The following is a 22,124-nucleotide window of genomic DNA, read 5'->3' as shown; positions in this document are numbered from 1 at the left end:
TGCCGCAGAATGAGAAGTGACCTGATAGAGGTGTATAAGATGATGAGAGGCATTGATCATGTGGTTAGCCAGAGGCTTTTTCCCAGGACTGAAATGGCTAAAATGAGGGGGCATAGTTTTAAAGTGCTTGGAAATAGGTACTGAGGGGATGTCATGCGTAAGTTTTTCACACACAGAGTGGTGGGTGCATGGAATCCACTGCTGGTGGCGGTGGTGGAAGCCAATACAATAGAGTCTTTTAAGAGCCTCTTAGGTAGGTACATGGAGTTTAGCAAAATAGAGGGCTATGCGCTAGTGATATTCTAGGCAGTTTCTAGAGTAGGTTACTTGGTCAGCGCAACATTGTGGGCCAAAGGGCCTGAAATGTGCTGTAGATTTCTATGTTCTATGTTCTTATCAAAAACAAGACAGTATAGTCTTTTCCAATAGATTTCTTGCCCGAGTCTGAGTTAGAGACTGGTGCTATAGAGAGTGATGGAGATGCTGTCTATTAAGCAGAGATCAGCCGTTCTCTCCTACAGCTCTATTTTAAAGAACAAAGAAATATCAAAAAGTCTCAATTGTATGTCTGCTTTGTTGAGCATTTCGCTCTGTCCTCTGCAAAAGGCAGGATCTTCCAGTGGTCACCATTTAATTTCAACTTCTGATTCCTCTTCCGACATGTTGGTGCATGGCTGCCTCTACTGCTGTAATAGGGTCAAGCTCAGGTTGGAGGAGCAAAACATCGATTTCTCTGACTTTTGGTAATTTCTCCTCCTTCCCTCCCTCCACTCTTTTTCCATTCCTCATTCAGGATCCCATCTGACCCTTTCTCTTTTTACCTGGCCATCCCCACCTTCTGTTCTTCTCCTCGTTGCCTTTCTCCCATGGTCCATTGTCCTCTCCTATCAAATGCCTTATTCTTCAGCCTTTTTTCACTTCCACCTATCCTCTCCCAGTTTCTTACTTCATCCCCTTCCCCCACCCCATCCATCTCCCTCACCTTGACTCACCTGTCACCTACCAGCTTATCTTCCTTCCCCCCCCCATCTTATTCTGGCTTCTTCGCCCTTCCTTTCCAGTCCTAATGAAGCCTTTCAGCCCGAAACACCGACTGTTTATTCCTCTTCATAGATGCTGCATGACCTGATTTCCTCCAGCATTTTGTGTGATTTCCTCAGGTAAAAACTGGTGAAACTACTTAAAAGTAGAGATGTCACCCTTTTGTTCATTCAGCCCAGCATGCCTTGGCCAATACTGGTCTTGCCCTCCTGATGTTTCTGCAGTTTTCTTCTTCATTTAGCCAATTCCCTTGGAAAGTTCCTGTTGGATGTGATTTTATCCTTCTCTAAGACAGTGTTAAGATTGAAGTTATTTCCCTAAATTTTCCATATTCTGTTATGCTAGGAGTCTGCCTGTTCCGCACCTCGACAAATATTTTTCTTGTTTGTCTGCAGGGTACAAACAAAAATGGGTCCCGCTCCAATTGGATGTAAAATCAGAGGGAACGCAAGAGAAACCGGTAACCCGAAACAACCTGCGTCCTCAGAATGAGCCTCTGCGTCCACCAGTCATCAATAGGAGTGACTCCAAAGGTTTGTCCAACAGTTCTCTGTGGTTACAGCATTGACGGTGTTATGGTCCGGAGAGGCCTCAGCGAAGACTGTCCTACTGGTGTTGAGTTCCGACATGCAGCTTTCTGCATATTGGACAAGGCTGGGGCTGGGAAGTGTTGAACATGCATGTGTGAATGCTCAAGGGTTGACATTTAGCCAGGGTGTAAAGTTCCACGTGGCATTAGGGTGAGTGTCAGCACCTGTTGCATAACGTCTAGGGAGCTGCTTTGACAGTGAATGTCCAGTAGAAGGCAATGGTCTTTGTTTGAAGTATACTGGAGCGATAATTCGATTATACTCCAGGGGTTAAACCTCATGCTAAAGTAATGCTGGGCTTGTGTTATTTTTGGGTGGCATTTGGAGCTTGTTACACAGCGGGTGGCACTCCATTTCTCGTCTTCTGTCTCTCCAGGTTACCATCGTGAGGAGAAGTACGACATGAGGGATTGGCGGGAAGACCGTGATGAGATTTCCAGCGTCAAAAGCGAGGGTGGAACAATCCGAGGAGGCTACAGGGGGCGAGGGCGAGGTCGAGGCCGGGGGAGGGGTCGTGGCAGAGGTGCTTCCCGCTGTACGTATTGTACTGATATCAGGCAAAGTGCATAAGCAAGATGCCCTCTCTGTTGACATTTAAATCCAGTTCTGATCTCTTGATTTTCTGTGCTTGGTCATAGAGTTAAACAGGCCCTATGGCCCAATATGTTTATGTTGGCCAATGTGCCTTCCTGAGCTAGTCCAATTTTCCTGTTTCTAGCCCATATCTAGCTAAACCTTTCCATAAACTATGAATATGGTAATTATCAGTCTCCTCTGGCAGCTTGTTCCATATACCCACCACCGTCTTGCCCGACAGGTCCCCACTGAATCATACCCCTCTCAGCTTGCACCTATAAACTGTAGTTTTATTCTTCCTTATCCACAAAAAAGACTGTGACTATCCACCTTACCTGATATTATAAACCTCTGTAAGATCGCCCTGCAGCCTCCTTCACCCCAGAGAAAATAGCCCCAGCCTCTCAACTCTTTCCTTATAACTCAAGTTCTCAAGGTCCATCTACGTCCTTGTGAATCTTTACTGCACCCAATAGCTTAATCACAGGTTTCCTTTATTGTGGCGACCAGAATAGCACATGAGCAGGTGCAGTCTCATTAAAGTCCTATATAGGCATAACATGCCATCCCAACTCTAATGCAATGAACCAGAATTGATTAGAGCGCTTAAGGTAAAAGGACCCCTTATAGGCAAGTGTTCAGAATGTGATCGAATTCACTCTGAAATTTGAGGAAAAGCTAAAGTCAGAGGTATCAATATTACAGTGGAGTAAAGGAAATTATAGAGACATGAGAGGGAGAGCAGTTGGCCAGAATTAAATGGAAAAGAACACTGGCAGGGATGTCTGCAGAGCAGCAATGGCTGGAATTTCTGGTAACACTTCAGAAAAAAGTAGTATTCTAAAGGAAAGATGACACTACCATGGCTAACAAGATTTCAGAGGTACATTTAATGTCAGAGAAATGTATACGACATACATCCTGAAATGCTTTTTCTTCGCAACCATCCAAGAAAAGAGAGGAGTGCCCCTAAAGTATGAATGATAGTTAAATGTTACCCCAAAGACCCCCCAGCTCCCCCCCAACCTCGTGTAAGCAGCAGTAAAGCAACAATACCCCCTCCCCCACCAGCAAAAAATCATCAGCACCCCCCCCACCGAGCACTCAAGCGTGCAGCAAAGCAACACTAAAGACACAGACCTCCAATACCCCAAAGGCTACTTGTTCACCCGGTATTCGACATACCACAGGCTCTCTCTCTCCCTAATAAAGGAAAAAGAGGAGTCTCCGTTTCACCGTGAGGGGAGAGATAGCAAACAACTCGCTGGTTTACGATGTTAAAAGTCCATTGCGTCGCTCTTTCTGAGCTTTGTCTCCAAAGATCTCAGGTCTCTGGGCACACAGCCAGGGATCTTCCGACTCCCATGACACACCGACCTTCGATCCACCCGGTCTCCAGAGCCACGAGATCTTGGACCTCTGAAGGTGAGCTAAGCTCTTAGGCTGTGTCCTTGGCATGTCGAATAATGGCCATTCGTGAAACCCTGAGAGCAGATCCCATTCCCGCAAAGAACCGAAGTCAGCATGTAACTCCAGGTCAGGGTCTTCAAAAAGAAACCTGAAAGGGAAAAATAGAGATGTTAAAGATTGAAATAGAGCTGTTTCCAAAGATGCAAGCAAAGGAGTGGTTGTTTAGCGCCATCTTAAATAAGCTCCGCCCTCTTCAAAGTCAAAGCCAACGTAAAAGCCACAGAGAGGGCATATAATAGTGTAAAAAATAGTGGGAAGTTAAAGGATTGGGAAGCTTTTAAAAATCAACAGAAGGCAACTAAAAATATAAGTCAGAAGGTAAAGATGGAATACAGAAGTAAGCTAGCCAATAATATCAAAGAGGATACCAAAAGTTTCTTCAGATACATAAAGTGTAAAAGAGAGGCGAGAATGGATATTGGACCGTTGGAAAATGATGCTGGAGAGGTAGAAATGGGGAACAACGAAATGGCTGACAGTCTGAATAAGTATTTTGCATCAGTCTTCACTGTGAAAGACTAGCAGTATGGTATAAGTTCCATGTGTCAAGGATCATGAAGTATGTGAAGCTGCCATACCTAGAGAAGAGGTTCTTGGAAAGCTGAAAGGTCTGAAAGTAGGTAAGTCATGAGGGCCAGATGGTCTACACCTCAGGGTTCTAAAAGAGGTGGCTGAAGAGATCGTGGAGGCATTAATAATGATCTTCCAAGAATCACTAGATTCTGGAATGGTTCGAGAAGACTGAAAATTGCAAACGTCTCACTCTGAAGAAAGAGTCTGAAGAAAGGAAACTATAGGGCAGTTAGTCTGACCTCAATGGGTGGGGAAGATGTTGGAATTGGTCATTAAGGATGAGGTTTCAGGGTAGTTGGAGGCACATGATAAAATAGGCTGTAATCAGCATGGCTTCCACAAGGGAAAATCTTTCCTGGCAAATCTGTTGGAATTCTTTCGAGAAATAACAAGCAGAATAGACGTAGGAGAATCAACTGATGTGTACTTGGATTTTCAGAAAGCCTTCAACAAGGTGCCACACATGAGACTACTTAACAAGCTACGAGCCCATGGTATTACAAGAAAGATTGTAGCATCGATAAACCAGTGGCTGATTGGCAGGGGGCAAAGAGTGGGAATAAAGGGAGCCTTTGCTGGTTGGCTACTTGTGACTAGTGGTGTTCTACAGGAATCTGTATTAGGACTGATTCTTTTTACATAAAGTGTTAATGATTTGGATGATGGAATTAATTGTTTTGTTGCAGACTTTGCAGATAGTTGGAGGGGCAGGTAGTTTTGAGGAAGTAGAGAAGCTACCGAGAGACAAACAGCTTAGGAGAATGGGCAGAGAAATGACAGGTGGAATACAGTGTCGGGAAGTGTATGGTCATGCACTTTGGTAGAAGAAATAAAGCGGGTGACTATTTTCTACATGGAGAGAAAATTTTAAAAACCTGAGGCGCAAAGGGACTTGGGAGTCCTTGGGCAAGATTCCCTAAAGGTTAATTTGCAGGTTGAGTCTGTGGTGTGGAAGGCAAATGCGACGTTAGCATTAATTTCAAGGGGACTAGAATATAAAAGCAAGGATGTAAATTTTAGACTATAAAGCACTGGTGAAGCCTCACTTGGTGTATTATGAACAATTTTAAGCTCCCTATTTTGGAAAGGATGTGCTGAAACTGGAGAGGTTTCAAAGGACGTTCATGAAAATGATTCCAGGATTGTCCAGTGAAGAGTGTTTGTTGGCTCTGGGCCTTTATTCACAAGACTTCAGAAGAATGACAGGTGCCCTCATTGAAACCTATCGAATGGTGAAAGGCCTTGTTTGAGTGGATTTGGAGAGGATGTTTTCGATGGTGGGGGAGTCTAAGACCAGAGGACACAGTCTCAGAATAGAGAGGTGTACTTTTTAGAACAGAGATTAGCAGGAATTTCTTTAGCCAGAGAACGGTAAATATGTGGAATTTGTTGCTGCCGGCTGTGGAAGCCAAGTCTTTACATATATTTAAGGCGGAGGTTCGCAGATACTTGATTGGTCATGACTTGAAGGAATACCGGGAGAAGGCAGGAGGTTGGCGCTGACAGTAAAATTGGTTCAATCATAATGAAATGGAGCAGAGTTGATGGCCAAATAGGCCTCATTCTGCTCCTATATCTTAAGACCATAAGATATAGGAGCAGAAGTAGGCCATTCAGCCAATCGAGTCTGCTCTGCCATTCAATCATGGACTGATCTAATTCCAGTCATCCCCACTCTCCTGCTATCATCCCATACCCTTTGATGCCCTGGCTAATCAAGAACCTATCTCTCTCTACCTTAAATACACCCAACAACTTGACCTCCACAGCCGCTCGTGGCAACAAATTCCACATATTTACCACCCTAAAGTAATTTCTCTGCATCTTAGTTCTAAAAGGATGTCCTTCAATCCTGAAGTCGTGCCCTCTTGTCCTAGAATCCCCTAGCATGGGAAATAACTTTGCCATATCTAATCTGTTCAGGCCTTTTAACATTCAGAATGTTTCTATGAGATCCCACCTTATTCTCCTGAACTCCAGGGAATACAGCCCAAGATCTGCCAGACATTCCTCATATGGTAACCCTTTCATCCCTGGAATCATTCTTGTGAATCTTCTCAGAACCCTCTCCAATGTCAGTATATCCCTTCTAAAATAAGGAGCTCAATACTGCACACAATACTCCGAGTGGTCTCACGAGTGCCTTATAGATCCACAACATCACATCTCTGCTCTTATATTCTATACCTTTATAAATGAATGCCAACATTGCACTCGCCTTCTTCGCCACTGACTCAATCTGGAGATTAACCTTTAGGGTATCCTACACAAGAACTCCTAAATTCCTTTGCACCTCTGCATTTTGAATTCTCTCCCCATCTAAATAATAGTCTTCCCATTTATTTTTTCCACCAAAGTGCATGACCATACACTTTCCAACATTGTATTTCATTTGCCACTTCTTTGCCCATTCCCCTTAGCTATCTAAGTCTCTCTGCAGGCTCTCTGTTGCCTCAACACTACCTGCTTCTCCACATATCTTTGTATCCTCGGCAAATTTAGCCACAAATCTATTTAATACTGTAGTCCAAATCACTGATATACATCGTAAAAAGCAGCAGTCCCCACACCGATTCTTGTGGAAATCCACTGGTAACTGGCAGCCAGCCAGAATAGGATCCCTTTATTCCCACTCTCTGTTTTCTGCCGACCAGCCAATGCTTCACCCATGCTAGTAATTTCCCTGTAATTCCATGGGCTCTTATCAGCCTCGTGTGACACCTTGTCAAAGGCCTTCTGAAAATCAAAGTACACCACGTCTACTGCATCTCCTTTGTCTATCCTGCTTATAATTTCCTCAAAGAATTGCAGTAGGTTTGTCAGGCAGGATTTTCCTTTCAGGAAACCATGCTGGCTTTAGCTTATCTTGTCATGTGCCTCCAGGTACTCTGTAATCTTATCCCTAACATTTGCAATTTTCCAGTCATCCAGTACAATGCCAGAGTCTATCGATTCTTGTAAGATCATCGTTAATGCCTCCACAATCTCTCCAGCTACTTCCTTCAGATCTCGGTGCATTCCATCAGGTCTAAGAGATTTATCCACCCTCAGACCATTAAGCTTTCTGAGCACCTTCTCAGTCGTAATTTTCACTGCACAAACTTCAATTCACTGACACTCTTGAATGTCTGGTATACTGCAGACATTTTCCACTGTGAAGACTGATGCAAAATACGCATTCAGTTCCTCTGCCATCTCTGCATCTCTCATTACAATATCTCCAGCGTCATTTTGTATTGGTCCTATGCCTATCCTCGACTCTCTACTATTTATGTACTTTTTTAAAAAAAAAAAGCTTTTCTTATCTTCTTTGATATTAGTCGCCAGCTTCCTTTCATAATTCATCTTTTCCTTCCTAATGACCTTCTTAGTTTCCTTCTGCAAGGTTTTAAAAGCTTCCCAATCCTCTGTCTTCCCATTTGCTCTGGCTTCCTTGTATGCCCTCTCTTTTGCTTTGACTTTGGCTCTGACTTCACTTGTCAGCCACAATAGCATCTTCCTTCCCTCTGAAAATTTCTTCAAATTTGGAATATATCTGTCTTGCACTTCCCTCATTTTTCGCAAAAACTCCAGCCATTGCTGCTCTGCTGTCCTTCCTGCAGATGTCCCTTTCCACTCAACTACGGACAGTTCCCCTCTCATGCCATTGTAATTTCCTTTATTCCACTGAAATACCAACACATTGGATTTTATTTTTTCCCTCTCAAATTTCTATGTGAACTCAATCATATTGTGATCACTGTTCCCTAAGGGTTCCTTAACTTTAAGCTCTCTTATCACCTCCGGATCATTGCACAACACCCAACACCCAACCCAGAGCTGATGAGACATCTGACAGACAAGAGAACCAAACAGCCCAACCTTTCCAGTTGGTTTAATACATTTTTTGAACCTGATCATCTTCCGTCTGCTCAATGCTAGCCATAAAGGTAGACTGCTCTTGGTTAATGTATTATCTTTCCATATTTATCCCAATTTCATATTTCACACTGTAAGATGGTGAACTACCAGATTCTTTAACCAAATATTTAAGTTAATTTCCTTGTTTCAGCTCATTTTGACTACCATTACACTTACAATGCAAACGCAGATGGAAATGATGGATTGTACAGGCCAAAATATGGTGGTGATATCATCTATTACTATGACAATCAGAGCAGTGCGGAGCTGTACACTATGGACAAAAAGCTGCTCAAAGACTACATCAAGAAACAGATGTAAGTACTGTGGTTATCTGCTTGGTGGTCAGATTGTGGTACTTTTGTTCCATAGCTAATTACATCATTGGAGAAGGAAGATTCAGACTTGCACTAAATGCTCAGTAGTTTCCCACATTAATGCTAAGATAAGCATTTATTGTTGATCTCCTTTTTGGTAGTTCCTCAACTGTGATGTAAACCGGGATATTTCAGAGCAGTTAAAAGCCAGTCATGGAGACAATGTTGATATAGAGTCTGTAGAGTCCCAGTCTGAAACATACTTCCTCTGAACCCCACTCCCTTCTCTCTCTCCAACCACCTCCCCCCACCCCCGGCGCAACATACACACACACACACACACCACCCCCCCTTCCACCCATTGACTTCCTCCAGCAACACACACAAAATGCTGGAGGAACTCAGCAGGCCAGTCAGCATCTATGGAAAAAAGTATAGTGGCCATTTTGGGCAGAGACCCTTCGGCAGGACTGGAGAAAAAAAGATGAGTAGATTTAAAAGGTCGGAGGAGGGGAGAAAGAAACACAGGTGACAGGTGAAACTGGGAGGGGGAGGGATGAAGTAAAGAGCTGGGAAGTTAATTGGTGAAAAGAGATACAGGGCTGGAGAAGGGAGAGTGTGATAGGAGAAAACAGAAGACCATGGAGGAAAGAAAAAGGTGAAGGAGCACCAGAGGGTGGCAATGGTTAGGCAAGCAGATGCGATAAGGTGAGAGGGAAAAGGGGATGAGAATGGTGAAGCGGTGTGTGTGTGTGTGGGGGGGGGGGTGGTTCATTACCAGAATTTTGAGAAATTGATTCATCAGGTTTGAGGCTACCCAGGTGGAATACAAGGTGCTGTTCCTCAACTTGAGTGTGGCTTCATTGCAACAGCAGAGGAAGCCATGGATTGGCATATTGGAATGGGAATTGGAAATGGAATTAAAATGGGTGGGCAGTGGGAGATCCAGCTTCTTCTGGTGGACGGAACATAGGTGCTCGGAGACCTCTTCCAGCAGTTTGTTTTAGCGCTTAAGAGTCAGTTGTTTTTTGCATGGACTTGGACCGATGTGTAAAACATGAAACCTAATGAGTTAACTCAGTCCTGTAGCTTCATTATCGCTTTGCCTGAATTAGATATTATTTTCATCATTTTTTTTAAATTTTAAAGTAACAAGCTGCAGTGCTGGGATTTGAACTGGTCCTCTGGGATACTCATTCAATAGCAGAAGTACTACATACTTAATGCCATTACACTGCTGGCACTTAGGGCAGTAATAAAGGTCCTCCATTTTCTTTGCTATTTGTGTAACAGCTTTTTTTTTTTGATCGTGCAGGGTTCTTGGCCCTGAGCTGAACCCCTGAACCTAGAGGACCAGAGGACCACTCAGTCTGGCCTCTACCTTTTGACTTGTTTGGTATGGGTGACCGTACCAAGAGCCAAAGCACAAAGCCCTGACTCCAGCCAACCTAGCTCTCCTTGTCATTGAGGTATGCTAGCTTTCAAACCCTATGACAAGGTTGGAGGAGCAGAACGACTGTGATGGTAAAATGTTATCTTTTATATTTCCGAGGTTCTAGTCTGAACTAGATGTTTTCCCTTGTTGAATTTTCTGCATTCTTCAGAGTTGTTACATGGACTTGGACCATGAACTTTAAGATATGATTGGAAGCATATGAACACAGTGTAGAGAAATTTGCAGTGCGTGAAATCACACCGTTGCCTCATTGGTTTTCACCATGGGAACTTTGAAACTGATAGCATTATGTTGCTGCACAGAGGGGCTTCCTATATCAGTAGGGTGAATCAATCTTATAGTTCATTTTAGGTGCAATCCCTGCGGTTTATCCCTTGGCTTATCTTGATGCAGAATTCATGATCTCTAAATATATTCTCTGAATTCGTAAACCAATGTTCTGACCTCTAACCCAGTTACATATTTCATTTCAGCCTACTCTAACTAAACTTAAAATTTATTTATTTACTCCTTTTCCAGGATTTGGATATGGTATGTATTTATTGTCCATCCTTTTCCTCGTGTATTGGTGAGCTACCAGTCATAGCAACATGCAGTGCAGAAACAAATTCTTTCATCCTATCTAACCTCCTCTATTTATGTACCTGCCTAAATGCCTTTTAAAAGTTGTAGTTATATCTGCCTCACCAACTTCCTTTGCCATTGTTCCAGATATTCACCAGTCAAGTCTCTTGTAAATTTCTCTCTTCTCCTCTTAAATCTGGATGCTCTAGTTCTAGACTCCCCTACTCTGGAGAAAAAAAGATTCTGCCTGTCTGCCCCCTCTATGTCCCTCAGAATCAACTAATTTGACTGAGTTTTCTGACAAGGTTACAAGGAGGATTGATGAAGATGGAGCGGTGGATGTTCTCTACATGAACAGCGGGGTAAGGTGTTTGACAAGGGCCATCATGGGGACTCATCCAGAAGATTAAGATGCATAAGATCCATGATAAATTGGCTGTTTGGATTCAGAACTGGCCTGACCATAGTGGTTGAAGTGACTTCTTCTCGCTGGAGGTCTGTGATTAGTGTTGTTCCACAAGGATCTGTACTCCGGCCTTTGCTTTGATGTGTATAAGTGACTTAGATGAAAATGTAGATGGTTGAGTTAGTAAGTCTACAGATGGTGTGAAGATTGGTGGTGTAGTGGATAGCACAGAAGACTCTCAAAGAATATATCGAGTATAGATCAGTTGCAGACATGGCAGATGGAGTTTAATCTGGCCAAATGCAGTGTTGTTGCACCTTGGTAGGTCAAATGCAAAGTGACAATATACGCTTAGAGCTGATACAGTGTTAATAAGCAGAGGGATCTTGGGGTCTAAGTTCACAGCTTCCTGAAAGTGGCTGCACAGGTTGGTAGGGTGTTTAAGAAGACATAGCATTCTTGCCTTTATTAGTCGAAGAATTGAGCCCGGAAGTTATGCTGCAGCTTTATAAAACTCTAGTTAGGCTGCATGTAGACTGTTGCATGCAGTTCTGGTTGCCCCATTAAAGGAAGGATGTCAAGGCTTTGGGGAGGGTGTACACAAGGTGTACCAGGATACTGCCTGGTTTAGGGTTCTATAATTTGAAGTTGGACAAACTTGGGCTGATTCCTCTGAAGAGGCGGAAGCTGAGGGGATATCTAATAGAGGTTTGAAAGACTGAGAGGCATAGATAGAGCAGAGAGACTGTATCTTTTCCAGGGCTGAAAAGTCTAATATCAGAGGGCATGCGATTTAAGGTGGGGAGGGTAATTTCAAAGGAGATGTGAGGTGCTAGTTCTTTACAGTATGGCCGATATTTGTAATATGTTGCCTGATGTGCTGGTAGATTTAGATACCTTAGGGACTTAGAGTCATAGAAAAGTACAGCACAGATACAGGCCTTTTGGCCGATCTAGTCTGCCTAACCATTTACTCTTATCGACCTGCACCCAGATCATGGCCCTTCGTACCCGTTGAAAGCGAGCTCGCATGTACCACTTTCTCTAGCAGCTCATTTCACGCTCTCATGGCCCTCTGAGTAAAGAAGATTCCCCTCATGTTCCCCTTAAACTTTTCACCTTTTACCCTTAACCCATTACATCTCGTTGTAGTCCTACCCAACCTCAGTGGGATCAGCCTACTTGCATTTACCCTATCTATACCTCTCATAATTTTGTATACCTCTATTAAATTTCCCTTCAAGCTTCTATATTTCCAAAAAATAAAGCCCTAAGCTATCCAGTCTTTACTTACATGAGACATTCAGTAGGCACATGAACATGTGGGAAATTGATGGATATGGACAAAGTATAGACAGAAGAGATCAGTTTAGGTTGGACATTTGATTACTAATTCAACACTTGGCACAACATTGTGGGCCGAAGGGGGCCTGTTCCTGTGCGGTACCGTTCTATGTAACCTCAACCCCCTTACCAATAAGAACCTTTATTCTCTTGTTTTAAATAACACCTATTTACATCATGACATCTACGGCTGTCTGTGGCAATACATTATGAGAAGCATGGATAGATCAGACAGACAGCATCTTTTTCCCAAGATTGAAATGTTTTAAGCAGGGTTGAGGCCCTAGTTAAGGAAAAGGAGGTGGTGCGTAGCAGGTATAGCAAGAAGGAGCAAATGTGCTTCAGGAGTATAAGAAATGAAAGTTAAATACCGTTCATTTGAGCAGACTTTGTTGTTTATAGCTGTTTAACTTGCAAGAACTTACAAGGTGGTTGCAAGGTGCTGCAGATGCTGGAATCATGATCTAAAACTGCTGGAAGAATTCTCTGTGTTAGGTGGCATTTGTAGGGGCAGAGGGGTTGAGTCCTGATGCAGATATTTACAAGAATATCAATGATCCCTCTGCCTCCACGGGAAAATATCCTTGGTATTCGATGAGGCAGGATATTCATATCAGACCACAAGCCTTAGGAGTAGAATTAGGCCATTTGGCCCATTGAGTCTGCTCTGCCATTTAATCATGGCTGATCATTTTTTTCTCCTCTTCAGCCCCACTCCCTGTAACCTTTTGTTGCCGTGTCCAATCATGAACTGATCAAACTCTGCCTTAAATACACCAATGACCTGGCTTCCACAGCTGCTTGTGGTAACAAATTCCACAAATTCACCACCCTCTGGCTAAAGAAAATTCTCTACATCTCTGTTTTAAATGGACGCCCTTCTATCCTGAGGCTGTGTCCTCTTGTCCTGGGGATGTGGAGACATGGGAAACATATTTGCCACATCTATTCTGCCTAGGCTTTTCAACATTTAAAAAGTTTCATTGAGACCCAGAACTATCAAATGTTCTTTGTACGATAACCTTTTCATTCCCAGAATCATCCTTGTGAACCTCCTCTGAACCCTCTCCAATACCAGCATATCTTATCTTTGATGAGGAACCTAAAACTGTTCACAATACTTAAGATGAGGCCCTGTAAAGCCTCAGCATCACATATCTGCTCCTCTATTCTAGACCTCTTAAAATGAATGCTAAAATTGCACTTTCCTTCCTCATCACCACCGCTATCTGTAAGTTAACCTTTAGGACTCCCAAGTCCCTTTGTATCTCAGATTTTTGGATTTTCTCCCCATTTAGAAAATAGTCTGCACATTTACTTCTTCTACCAAAGTGCATGATCATGCATTTTCCAACGTTATATTTCATTTGCCACTTTCTTGTCCAAAATCTGTCTGTCTTTCTGCAGCCTACCTGTTTTCTCAACACTACCTGCCCTTCCACCATTCTTCGTATCATGTGTAAACTTGGCAACAAAGCCATCTATTCCATCATCTAAATCATTGATATACAGCATAAAAAGAAGCGATCCAAACACCGACCCCTGTGGAACACCACTAGTCACTGCCAGCGAACCAGAAAAGGTTCCTTTTATTCCCACTTGCTGCCTCCTACCAATCAGGCAATGCTCTAATCATACCAGTAATTTTCATGTAAAACCATGGGCTCTTACCTTGGTGAGCAGCCTCATGTGTGGCACCTTGTCAAAGGCCTTCTGAAAGTCCAGATATACAACATCCACTGCATCCCCTCTATCTATTCTACTTGTAATCTCCTCAGAGAATTTCAACAGGTTCATCAGGCAAGATTTTCCCTTAAGGAAACCATGCTAGTGGGGTACTGCTAGGCTCAGTGCTGGGACCCCAGTTGTTGACTAGTGGGGTACCACAAGGCTCAGTGCTGGGACCCCAGTTGTTTACAATATATATTAATGACTTAGATGAGGGAATTAAATGCAGCATCTCCAATTTGCGGATGACATGAAGCTGGGCGGCAGTGTTAGCTGTGAGGAGGATGCTAAGAGGATGCAGGGTGACTTGGATAGGTTAGGTGAGTGGGCAAATTCATGGCAGATGCAATTTAATGTGGATAAATGTGAGGTTATCCACTTTGGTGGCAAAAACAGGAAAACAGATTATTATCTGAATGGTGGCCGATTAGGAAAAGGGGAGGTGCAACGAGTACACCAGTCATTGAAAGTGGGCATGCAGGTACAGCAGGTGGTGAAAAGGCGAATGGTATGCTGGCATTCATAGCAAGAGGATTCGAGTACAGGAGCAGGGAGGTACTACTGCAGTTGTACAAGGCCTTGGTGAGACCACACCTGGAGTATTGTGTGCAGTTCTGGTCCCCTAATCTGAGGAAAGGCATTCTTGCCATAGAGGGAGTACAAAGAAGGTTCACCAGATTAATTCCTAGGATGGCAGGACTTTCATATGATGAAAGACTGGATCGAATAGGCTTATACTCGCTGGAATTTAGAAGATTGAGGAGGGATCTTATTGAAACGTATAAAAGCCTAAAAGGATTGGACAGGCTAGATGCAGGAAGATTGTTCCCAATGTTGGGGAAGTCCAGAACGAGGGGTCACAGTTTAAAGATACAGGGGAAGCCTTTTAGGACCGAGATGAGGAAAAACTTCTTCACACAGAGAGTGGTGAATCTGTGGAATTCTCTGCTGCAGGAAACGGTTGAGGCCAGTTCATTGGCTATATTTAAGAGGGAGTTAGATATGGCCCTTGTGACTAAAGGGATCAGGGGGTATGGAGAGAAGGCTGGTGCAGGATTCTGAGTTGGTTGATCAGCCATGATCATACTGAACGGCGGTGCAGGCTCGAAGGGCCGAATGGCCTACTCCTGCACATATTTTCTATGTTTCTATGCTGACTTTGTCCTATCTTGTCCTGTGTTACCAAGTACTCCAAAACCTCATCCTTAATAATTGACTGCTTGCCACATTTTTAGCTGCATGTGATCTTCAATGCTCAGAAACATGATCAATCCTCAGTTGCCCTATATAATGACCCACAAGTTCAGATGCAGTTAAGAATTGGCAGTAACTTCTGGCTTAGCCAGTTTCATCCACGTGGTGTTGAAGGCAAATTGATATACAATCCTTGTGAGGGTTTCAAGAGCCATGGGTAATCTGGCAATGTTCTTGTTCAGGATGACTGCAGACCCTCAGTATTGAATGAAAGTATTTTGTAAAGGTAATGCTTTATTTTCAGACAACCAGGCCTGTATTTGCTGTAATTTATATAATCTATTTGTGCATTTTTGATGTTTCAGCCTTTTTAAGGTTTAGACGGTAAGACCATAAGATACGCAAAATAAATAAATGAATTAAATGAAGTATATTTTTTTATGTTAGTTGTTTAATTGGGTTCACTTTATCTAGTTTTAGGACGTATGAAGATCCAATCATATTTTAGGTCATATTTATGCAGAAATAGAGAAAATTCCAAAAGGTTTACAAACTTCCTCGCACCACTGTATAGGAGCAGATTTAGGCTGTTATACCCATTGAGTCTGCTGCACCATTTCAATGTGGCTGATCCATTTTGCCTTTCCATCTCCCGTATCTCTTCATGCCTTGAGCAATCAAGAGTCTATCAACCTCTGCCTTAGATATACGTAAAGACTTGGTCTCAGCAGCTGCCTTTAGCAGTGAATTCCACAGGTTCACCACTCTCTGGCTAAAGAAATTTACTCCTCATTTCTGTTCTAAAAGGACGCACCTCTATTCTGAGGCTGTGTCCTCCGGACTTAGATGCTCCCCCCTTCCACCATAGAAAAGAAAACATCCTATCAAGGCCTTTCACCATTCGACAGGTTTCAGTGAGGTCACCTGTCATTCTTATGAATTCAAGCAAATACAGGCTCAGAGCCATCAAGCCGTCTTCATATGACAAGCTATAAGACCAGAAGATATAGGAGCCAAAGCCCTACCAGTCTGCCTCTGACCACTCCTTTGATGACCGCTCTGCTAGGGAGTGTATTGCTTTTATACCTGAACTTTCCCTGCTCTCCAACTCACAATTGGTGCTCCAGTTATAGCCAAGTTCCCGCGAAGTATTCCCTTTTTTCCCCCTTTTAAACTTCGCTCCCGGGCCTGGGCGCCGCCACCTCTCTCGTGGCTCTCCGACTCACGATTAATGCACCGTTCAATCTTGGAATCGTTTTTATGAACCTCCTTTGAAACCACTTCAGTTTCAGCACTTCCTTTCTAAGATAAGAGGCTCACAACTACTCATAATCCAAGTGAAGCCTCACTAGTGCTTTATAGTACTCTTGCTGTACTGACTGTACACTGTACACCCATGATTGTGTAGCCAAGTTTCCATCAAACTCAATGTTTGCTGATGACACCACAATTATAGGCGGTATCTCGGGTAATGATGATTTTGAGTACAGAGAGGAAATTAAGAACCTGGTGGCATGGTGCGAAGACAATAACCTATCTCTCAACGTCAGCAAGACGAAGGAATTGGTTGTTGACTTCAGAAGGAGTAGCGGACCGAATGATACCATTTACATCGGTGGTGCGCAAGTGGAACAGGTCAAAAGCTTTCAGTTCCTTGGGGTCAATATCACAAATGACCTGACTCGGTCCAACCAAGCAGAGTCCACTGCCAAGAAGGCCCACCAGAGCCTTTACTTCCTGAGAAAGCTAAAGAAATTTGGCCTGTCCCCTAAAACCCTCACGAATTTTTACAGATGCACCATAGAAAGCATTCTTCTAGGGTGCATCGCAACCTGGTATGGAAATTGTCCTGTCCAAGACCGGAAGAAGCTACAGAAGATCGTGAACACAGCCCAGCACATCACACAAACCAATCTTCCGTCCTTGGACTCACTTTACACCGCATGCTGTCGGAGCAGTGCTGCCAGGATAATCAAGGACACGACCCACCCAGCCAACACACTTTTCGTCCCTCTTCCCTCCGGGAGAAGGCTCAGGAGCTTGAAGACTTGTACGGCCAGATTTGGGAACAGCTTCTTTCCAACTGTGATAAGACTGCTGAACAGATCCTGACCCGGATCTGGGCCGTACCCTCCAAATATCCGGACCTGCCTCTCGGTTTTTTTGCACTACCTTACTTTCCCTTTTCTATTTTCTATTTATGATTTATCATTTAAATTTTTTAATATTTACTATCGATTTGTAATCCAGGGAGCGCGTAGCACAGTATCAAATATCGCTGTGATGATTGTACGCTGTAGTATCAATTGTTTGGTGACAATAAAGTATAAAGTAAAGTCTCACCATTACATCTTTATTTTTATATTCTAGTCCTCTTAAAATGAATGCTAACATCATATTTGCCTTTGTCACCACAGGCTCAACCTGCAAATTAACCTTTAGGGAATCCTGCACAAGCACACCCAAGACCCTTTATGCCTCAGTTTTTTGCATTTTCTCTCCATTTAGAAAATATCAGCTCTTTCATTTCTTCTACCAAAGTGTATAACCATACACTTCCGGACATTGTATTCCATCTTCCATTTCTTTGCTCATTCTCCTAATCTAAGCCCTGCTGTGGCCTCTCTACTTCCTCAAAACTACCTGCCCCTCCACCTGTCTTATATTGTCTGCAAACTTTGCAACAAAGTTATTGGTTCCAACACAGACCCCTGTGGAACACCACTAGACACTGAGAGCCAAATAGAAAAAGGCTCCCTTTATTCCCATTCGTTGCCTCCTGCCAATTAGACACTGCTCTACATGCTAGAAACTTTCCTTTAATACCAAGGGATCGTGCGAGTATGGCACTTGTCAAAGACCTTCTGAAAATCGAAGTACACAGCACCAACTGAATCTCCTTTGTCTGTCCTGCTTGTGATTTCTTCAAAGAATTCCAACAGATTTGTCAGGCAAGATTTTCCCTTGAGGAAACCATGCTGATTACAGTCTATTTTATCATGTGCCTTCAAGTACCCTGTAACCACATCCTCCAGTCAACTTCATCATCTTCCCAACTACTGAGGTCAGGCTAGCTGGCCTATAATTTCCTTTCTTCTGCCTCTCTCCCTTCTTGAAAAGTGGAGTGACATTTGCAATTTTCCTGTTTTCTGGAATCATTCCAGAATCTAGTGATTCTTAAGATCATTACTAATGCCTCCACAATCTCTTTTCCCACCTCTTTCAGAACCCTGGGGTGTACACCATTTGATCCAGGTGACTTATCTACCTTCAGACCTTTGTTTCCCAAGAATCTTCTCCCTAGTAATGGTAACTTCACACACTTTATGCCCCCTGACACTTGCAACTTCCACCATAGTACTCATGTCTTCCACAGTGAAGACTCTCAAAATACTACTACAATTCGACCACTATTTCCTTGTCTCTCATTACTAACTCTCCAACATGCAGATCCAGTAAGGTCTTTGAAGAGACTCTTGGATAGGTAGATGGAACTTAGAAAAATAGAGGGCTATGGGTAACTAGGTAATTTCTAAAATAAGTACATGCTCGGCACAGCATTGTAGGCAGAAGGGCCTGTATTGTGTTGTAGGTATTCTATGTTTCTGTGTTTAGCATCGTTTTCTAGCTTTCCGATATGTCTTTCTTTTACACTATGTACCTGAAAAAAAACCTTTGATATCTTCTGCATTATTGGCTAGTTTAGTTTATTGGCTAGTATTCCATCTTTACCTTAATTACTTTTTAGTTGCCTTCTCTATTAATTTTTCAGCTCTATATCTCATTTTGTGCTGGATGACTTCAGTAAAATTAGTTGCTCATCAGTGTCCTCTAGTTTTAAATCCTTCTATCTGTCACCCTTCCCCTTGTCTTGGTACTGTTTCTCATATATTTCCTTCCTGTGGGCTTGGAGCTATAGATACATTAAGTGCCTAAATTGGTAAACTTCACTAATCTGATCCAACTTGTTATATTTCTGTGTTTGCTGTTAGGGGAGAGTTTGCATGGTTTAACAATTGAGTCCCCACAGTGACAACTTCTGTTCAGTGTGTGTCCCAGGAACAGTGTACTGGGCTTAGCAACCGAGCAGTACATGGCCATTTGATTGATAGATACTTTAATGATCCCAATGGAAATCACAGTGTCACAGTAACATTACAAATGCACAGATATGCAAATATTAGAAGAGAAGTATGAAGAATAAAAAATAAGTTACTTTAAAAATAAGAGGTACAAGATTTCCAAGTCAAAGATGACAAAACTTCCAAGATTTCCAAGTTCACACTGATAAGATGGTAGTGCAAGAATTACCGTAACTTTATACAGTAATGGTGCTCATTCACAACATCCAGATAAGTGATGGTAGTATTGCACAGGGTGTCTGTGATAGCATGGTGTTATAAACAGAGGTTATAACAGGAGGTGGTCATCACTTCCTGGCTACAGGTTGACTGATTAAAGAACCTAATGGCCGAGAGTAAGAATGACCTCATATAGCGCTCTTTGCAACAGCACAGTTTTCAGTCTGTTACTGAAAGTGCTCCTCTGTTCAGCCAAGGTGGCATGCAGAGGGTGAGAAACATGGTCCAGAATTTCCATAGAGTCCTTTGTTCTACCACAGCCTCAGTGTGTCCAGTTTCTCTCCTGTAACAGAACCATCCCTTCTAATCAGTTTAAACCTGCCTGTTGGCATCACTTGTATTGATGTCATTGTCCCAGCACATCACCGCATAGAAGATTGTACTGGTGACAACAGACTGGTAGAACATATGAAGGAGAGCCTGCATATTGCAAAGGACCTCAGCTTCCTCAGGAAGTAGAAGCGACTCTGGCCCTTCTTATACAGCCTCAGTGTTAGTGTTCCACTCAAATCTGTTGTTCAGCTACATGTAGGTCCTCGTCACATCCACATCCTCACCGTCAATAGTAACAGGGAGCAATGCAGGCTTGCCCTTCTTAAAGTTCATCACCATCTCCTTTGTCTTACTGATGAGCTGCAGATGATTTAGCTTGCATCATTCAACGAAATCCTCCTCCAGGGCCCTGTATTCATCTTCCTGTCCTCCCAACTATTGCTGAGTTATCTGAGAATTTCTGCAGTGACCTGACTTAGTGTTGTATCTAAAGTTTGAGGTATACAGGGTATACCAGGAAGGGAGCCAATACAGTCTCCTGTGGGTCCCCAGTGCTGCTCATGTCTGATACACAGCTCTGAAGCTGCACAAACTGTGGTCTGCCAGTCAGGTAGTCCATTATCCAGGAAGTGCCAGCCTGCATTGGATGGAGCTTTCCCCCCAGAAATGATGGCTGTATGGTGTTGAAGGCACTTGAGAAATCAAAAAGCAAATTGCTAAAATGATTGAGTTTCATGCAGTGTTTCAAAGAGAGGCCACATTTGGAGGAACAACACCTTGTATTCCGTCTGGGTAGCCTCCAACCTGATGGCATGAACATTTATTCCTCGAACTTCCGGTAATGTTCTTCACCCTACCATTTCGCATCCTCTTTTCCCCCTCTCACCTTATCTGCTTGCCCGTGTATCTCCACCTCCTGATGCTCCTCCCCCTTTTTCTTTTTTCCATGGCCTCTGTCTGCTTCTATCTGACTCCCCCTTCTCCAGCCCTGTATCTCTTTCACCAATCAACATCCCAGCTTTTTACTTCATTCCTCCCCCTTCAGGTTTCACCCATCACCTTGTGTTTCTCTCTTCCCTGCCCCCACCTTAAATCTACTGCTCAGCTTTTCTTATCCAGTCCTGCCAAATGGTCTCAGCCTGAAATATTGACTGTACTTTTTCCATACATGCTGCCTGCCCTGCTGAGTTCCTCCAGCGTTTTGTATGTGTTGCTTATATACAGGCCTGTTGGGAAGACAACGTAGATCTTACAAAATGATACTTAGAGAGCAAGGAATAAATTATAAAGTAAATTGCACAAGTTGTAATTTGTACCAGAGAATTCTGGATCATGTGTTGCTGTGTTCAGATGTTTTCATGTATTTATTTCCAAAGATGATAAATATAGTTTGATTATTTATTAATTTGAAATCTGAAATGGGGCTGGAGGTCTGCTATGATATTTTTGAATGGTTTACGGGCTAACTAACTTCCACATGTCCCTATGTTTACTTTTTATCAACTGGATTGTTAGTTTTAACAATGCAGACAGTCTACTATGAATTCTATATTTTTTTTCTCAGTGTGGATCATCCCTGTTTCAGTGTGTATTTTAAATCTGTTCGATTTCAGTGAGTACTACTTCAGCTTGGACAACCTGGAACGAGACTTTTTTCTCAGACGAAAGATGGATGCTGATGGTTTCCTGCCAGTCTCATTAATAGGAGGCTTTCATCGAGTCCAGGCATTAACCACGGATATCAACCTTATCTTGGAGGTCAGTTCAGATGTGCACTGCCTCCCTCATTTTTAAATGCATGCACTCATTCTATGTCAAGGTTTGAAAATTAGTCAACACTTAGTCACTGTGTAGCTAGATCAGGGTCTTTTGGTGGTGATTGGGATAGCTTGGTTCATTGTTCCTGCTGTAACAAAGTCATAGATGCATACATCCTTACAGAACTGTAAAGACATTCAATCACAGCAAATATATGGCATCAGGTCCAACCCTCTCCCTTTCCAGCCCTGCAGAAAACAGCTCTTCAAGTGCTGTTATGTTTCTGTCTCTCACACCCTCTTTAGGAAGTAAATTCCACGAAGTGTTTTAGTGAGTATGCATACAGTTCTAGAGTAATCACTCTATTCTTAATTTCAGTGTGTTGAAGGAAAAATCCTGTATACAGTTGCAAGAAAAAGTTTGTGAACCCTTTCCAATTAACCTGGTTTTCTGCATTAATTGCTCGTACAATGTGGTCTGATCTTCATCTAAGTCACAATAATAGACAAACACAATCTGCCTAAACTAATAACCCACAACCAAATGTATGTTTCATGTCTTTATTGAACACAT

General features: G+C 42.9%; 1 protein-coding gene across 2 annotated transcripts in view; it reads left to right on the top strand.

The window, feature by feature from the left end:
- larp1 (La ribonucleoprotein 1, translational regulator) overlaps window positions 1-22,124 on the top strand; it is a 176,155-nt gene that overhangs the window by 85,229 nt on the left and 68,802 nt on the right. For both annotated transcript variants that reach the window (XM_063053114.1, XM_063053113.1), the window contains exons 6-9: window positions 1,437-1,574; window positions 2,008-2,166; window positions 8,302-8,467; window positions 21,407-21,551. In XM_063053114.1, coding sequence (XP_062909184.1) covers window positions 1,437-1,574; window positions 2,008-2,166; window positions 8,302-8,467; window positions 21,407-21,551 — 608 coding nt within the window. The remainder of the gene's footprint in view (window positions 1-1,436; window positions 1,575-2,007; window positions 2,167-8,301; window positions 8,468-21,406; window positions 21,552-22,124) is intronic.

The sequence above is a fragment of the Mobula hypostoma genome, chromosome 7 (assembly GCF_963921235.1).
Source record: "Mobula hypostoma chromosome 7, sMobHyp1.1, whole genome shotgun sequence".
In the NCBI taxonomy this organism is placed as follows: domain Eukaryota; kingdom Metazoa; phylum Chordata; class Chondrichthyes; order Myliobatiformes; family Myliobatidae; genus Mobula; species Mobula hypostoma.
Note: the sequence above shows the minus strand (reverse complement) of the source record. Positions and strands in the feature narration are given on the sequence as shown.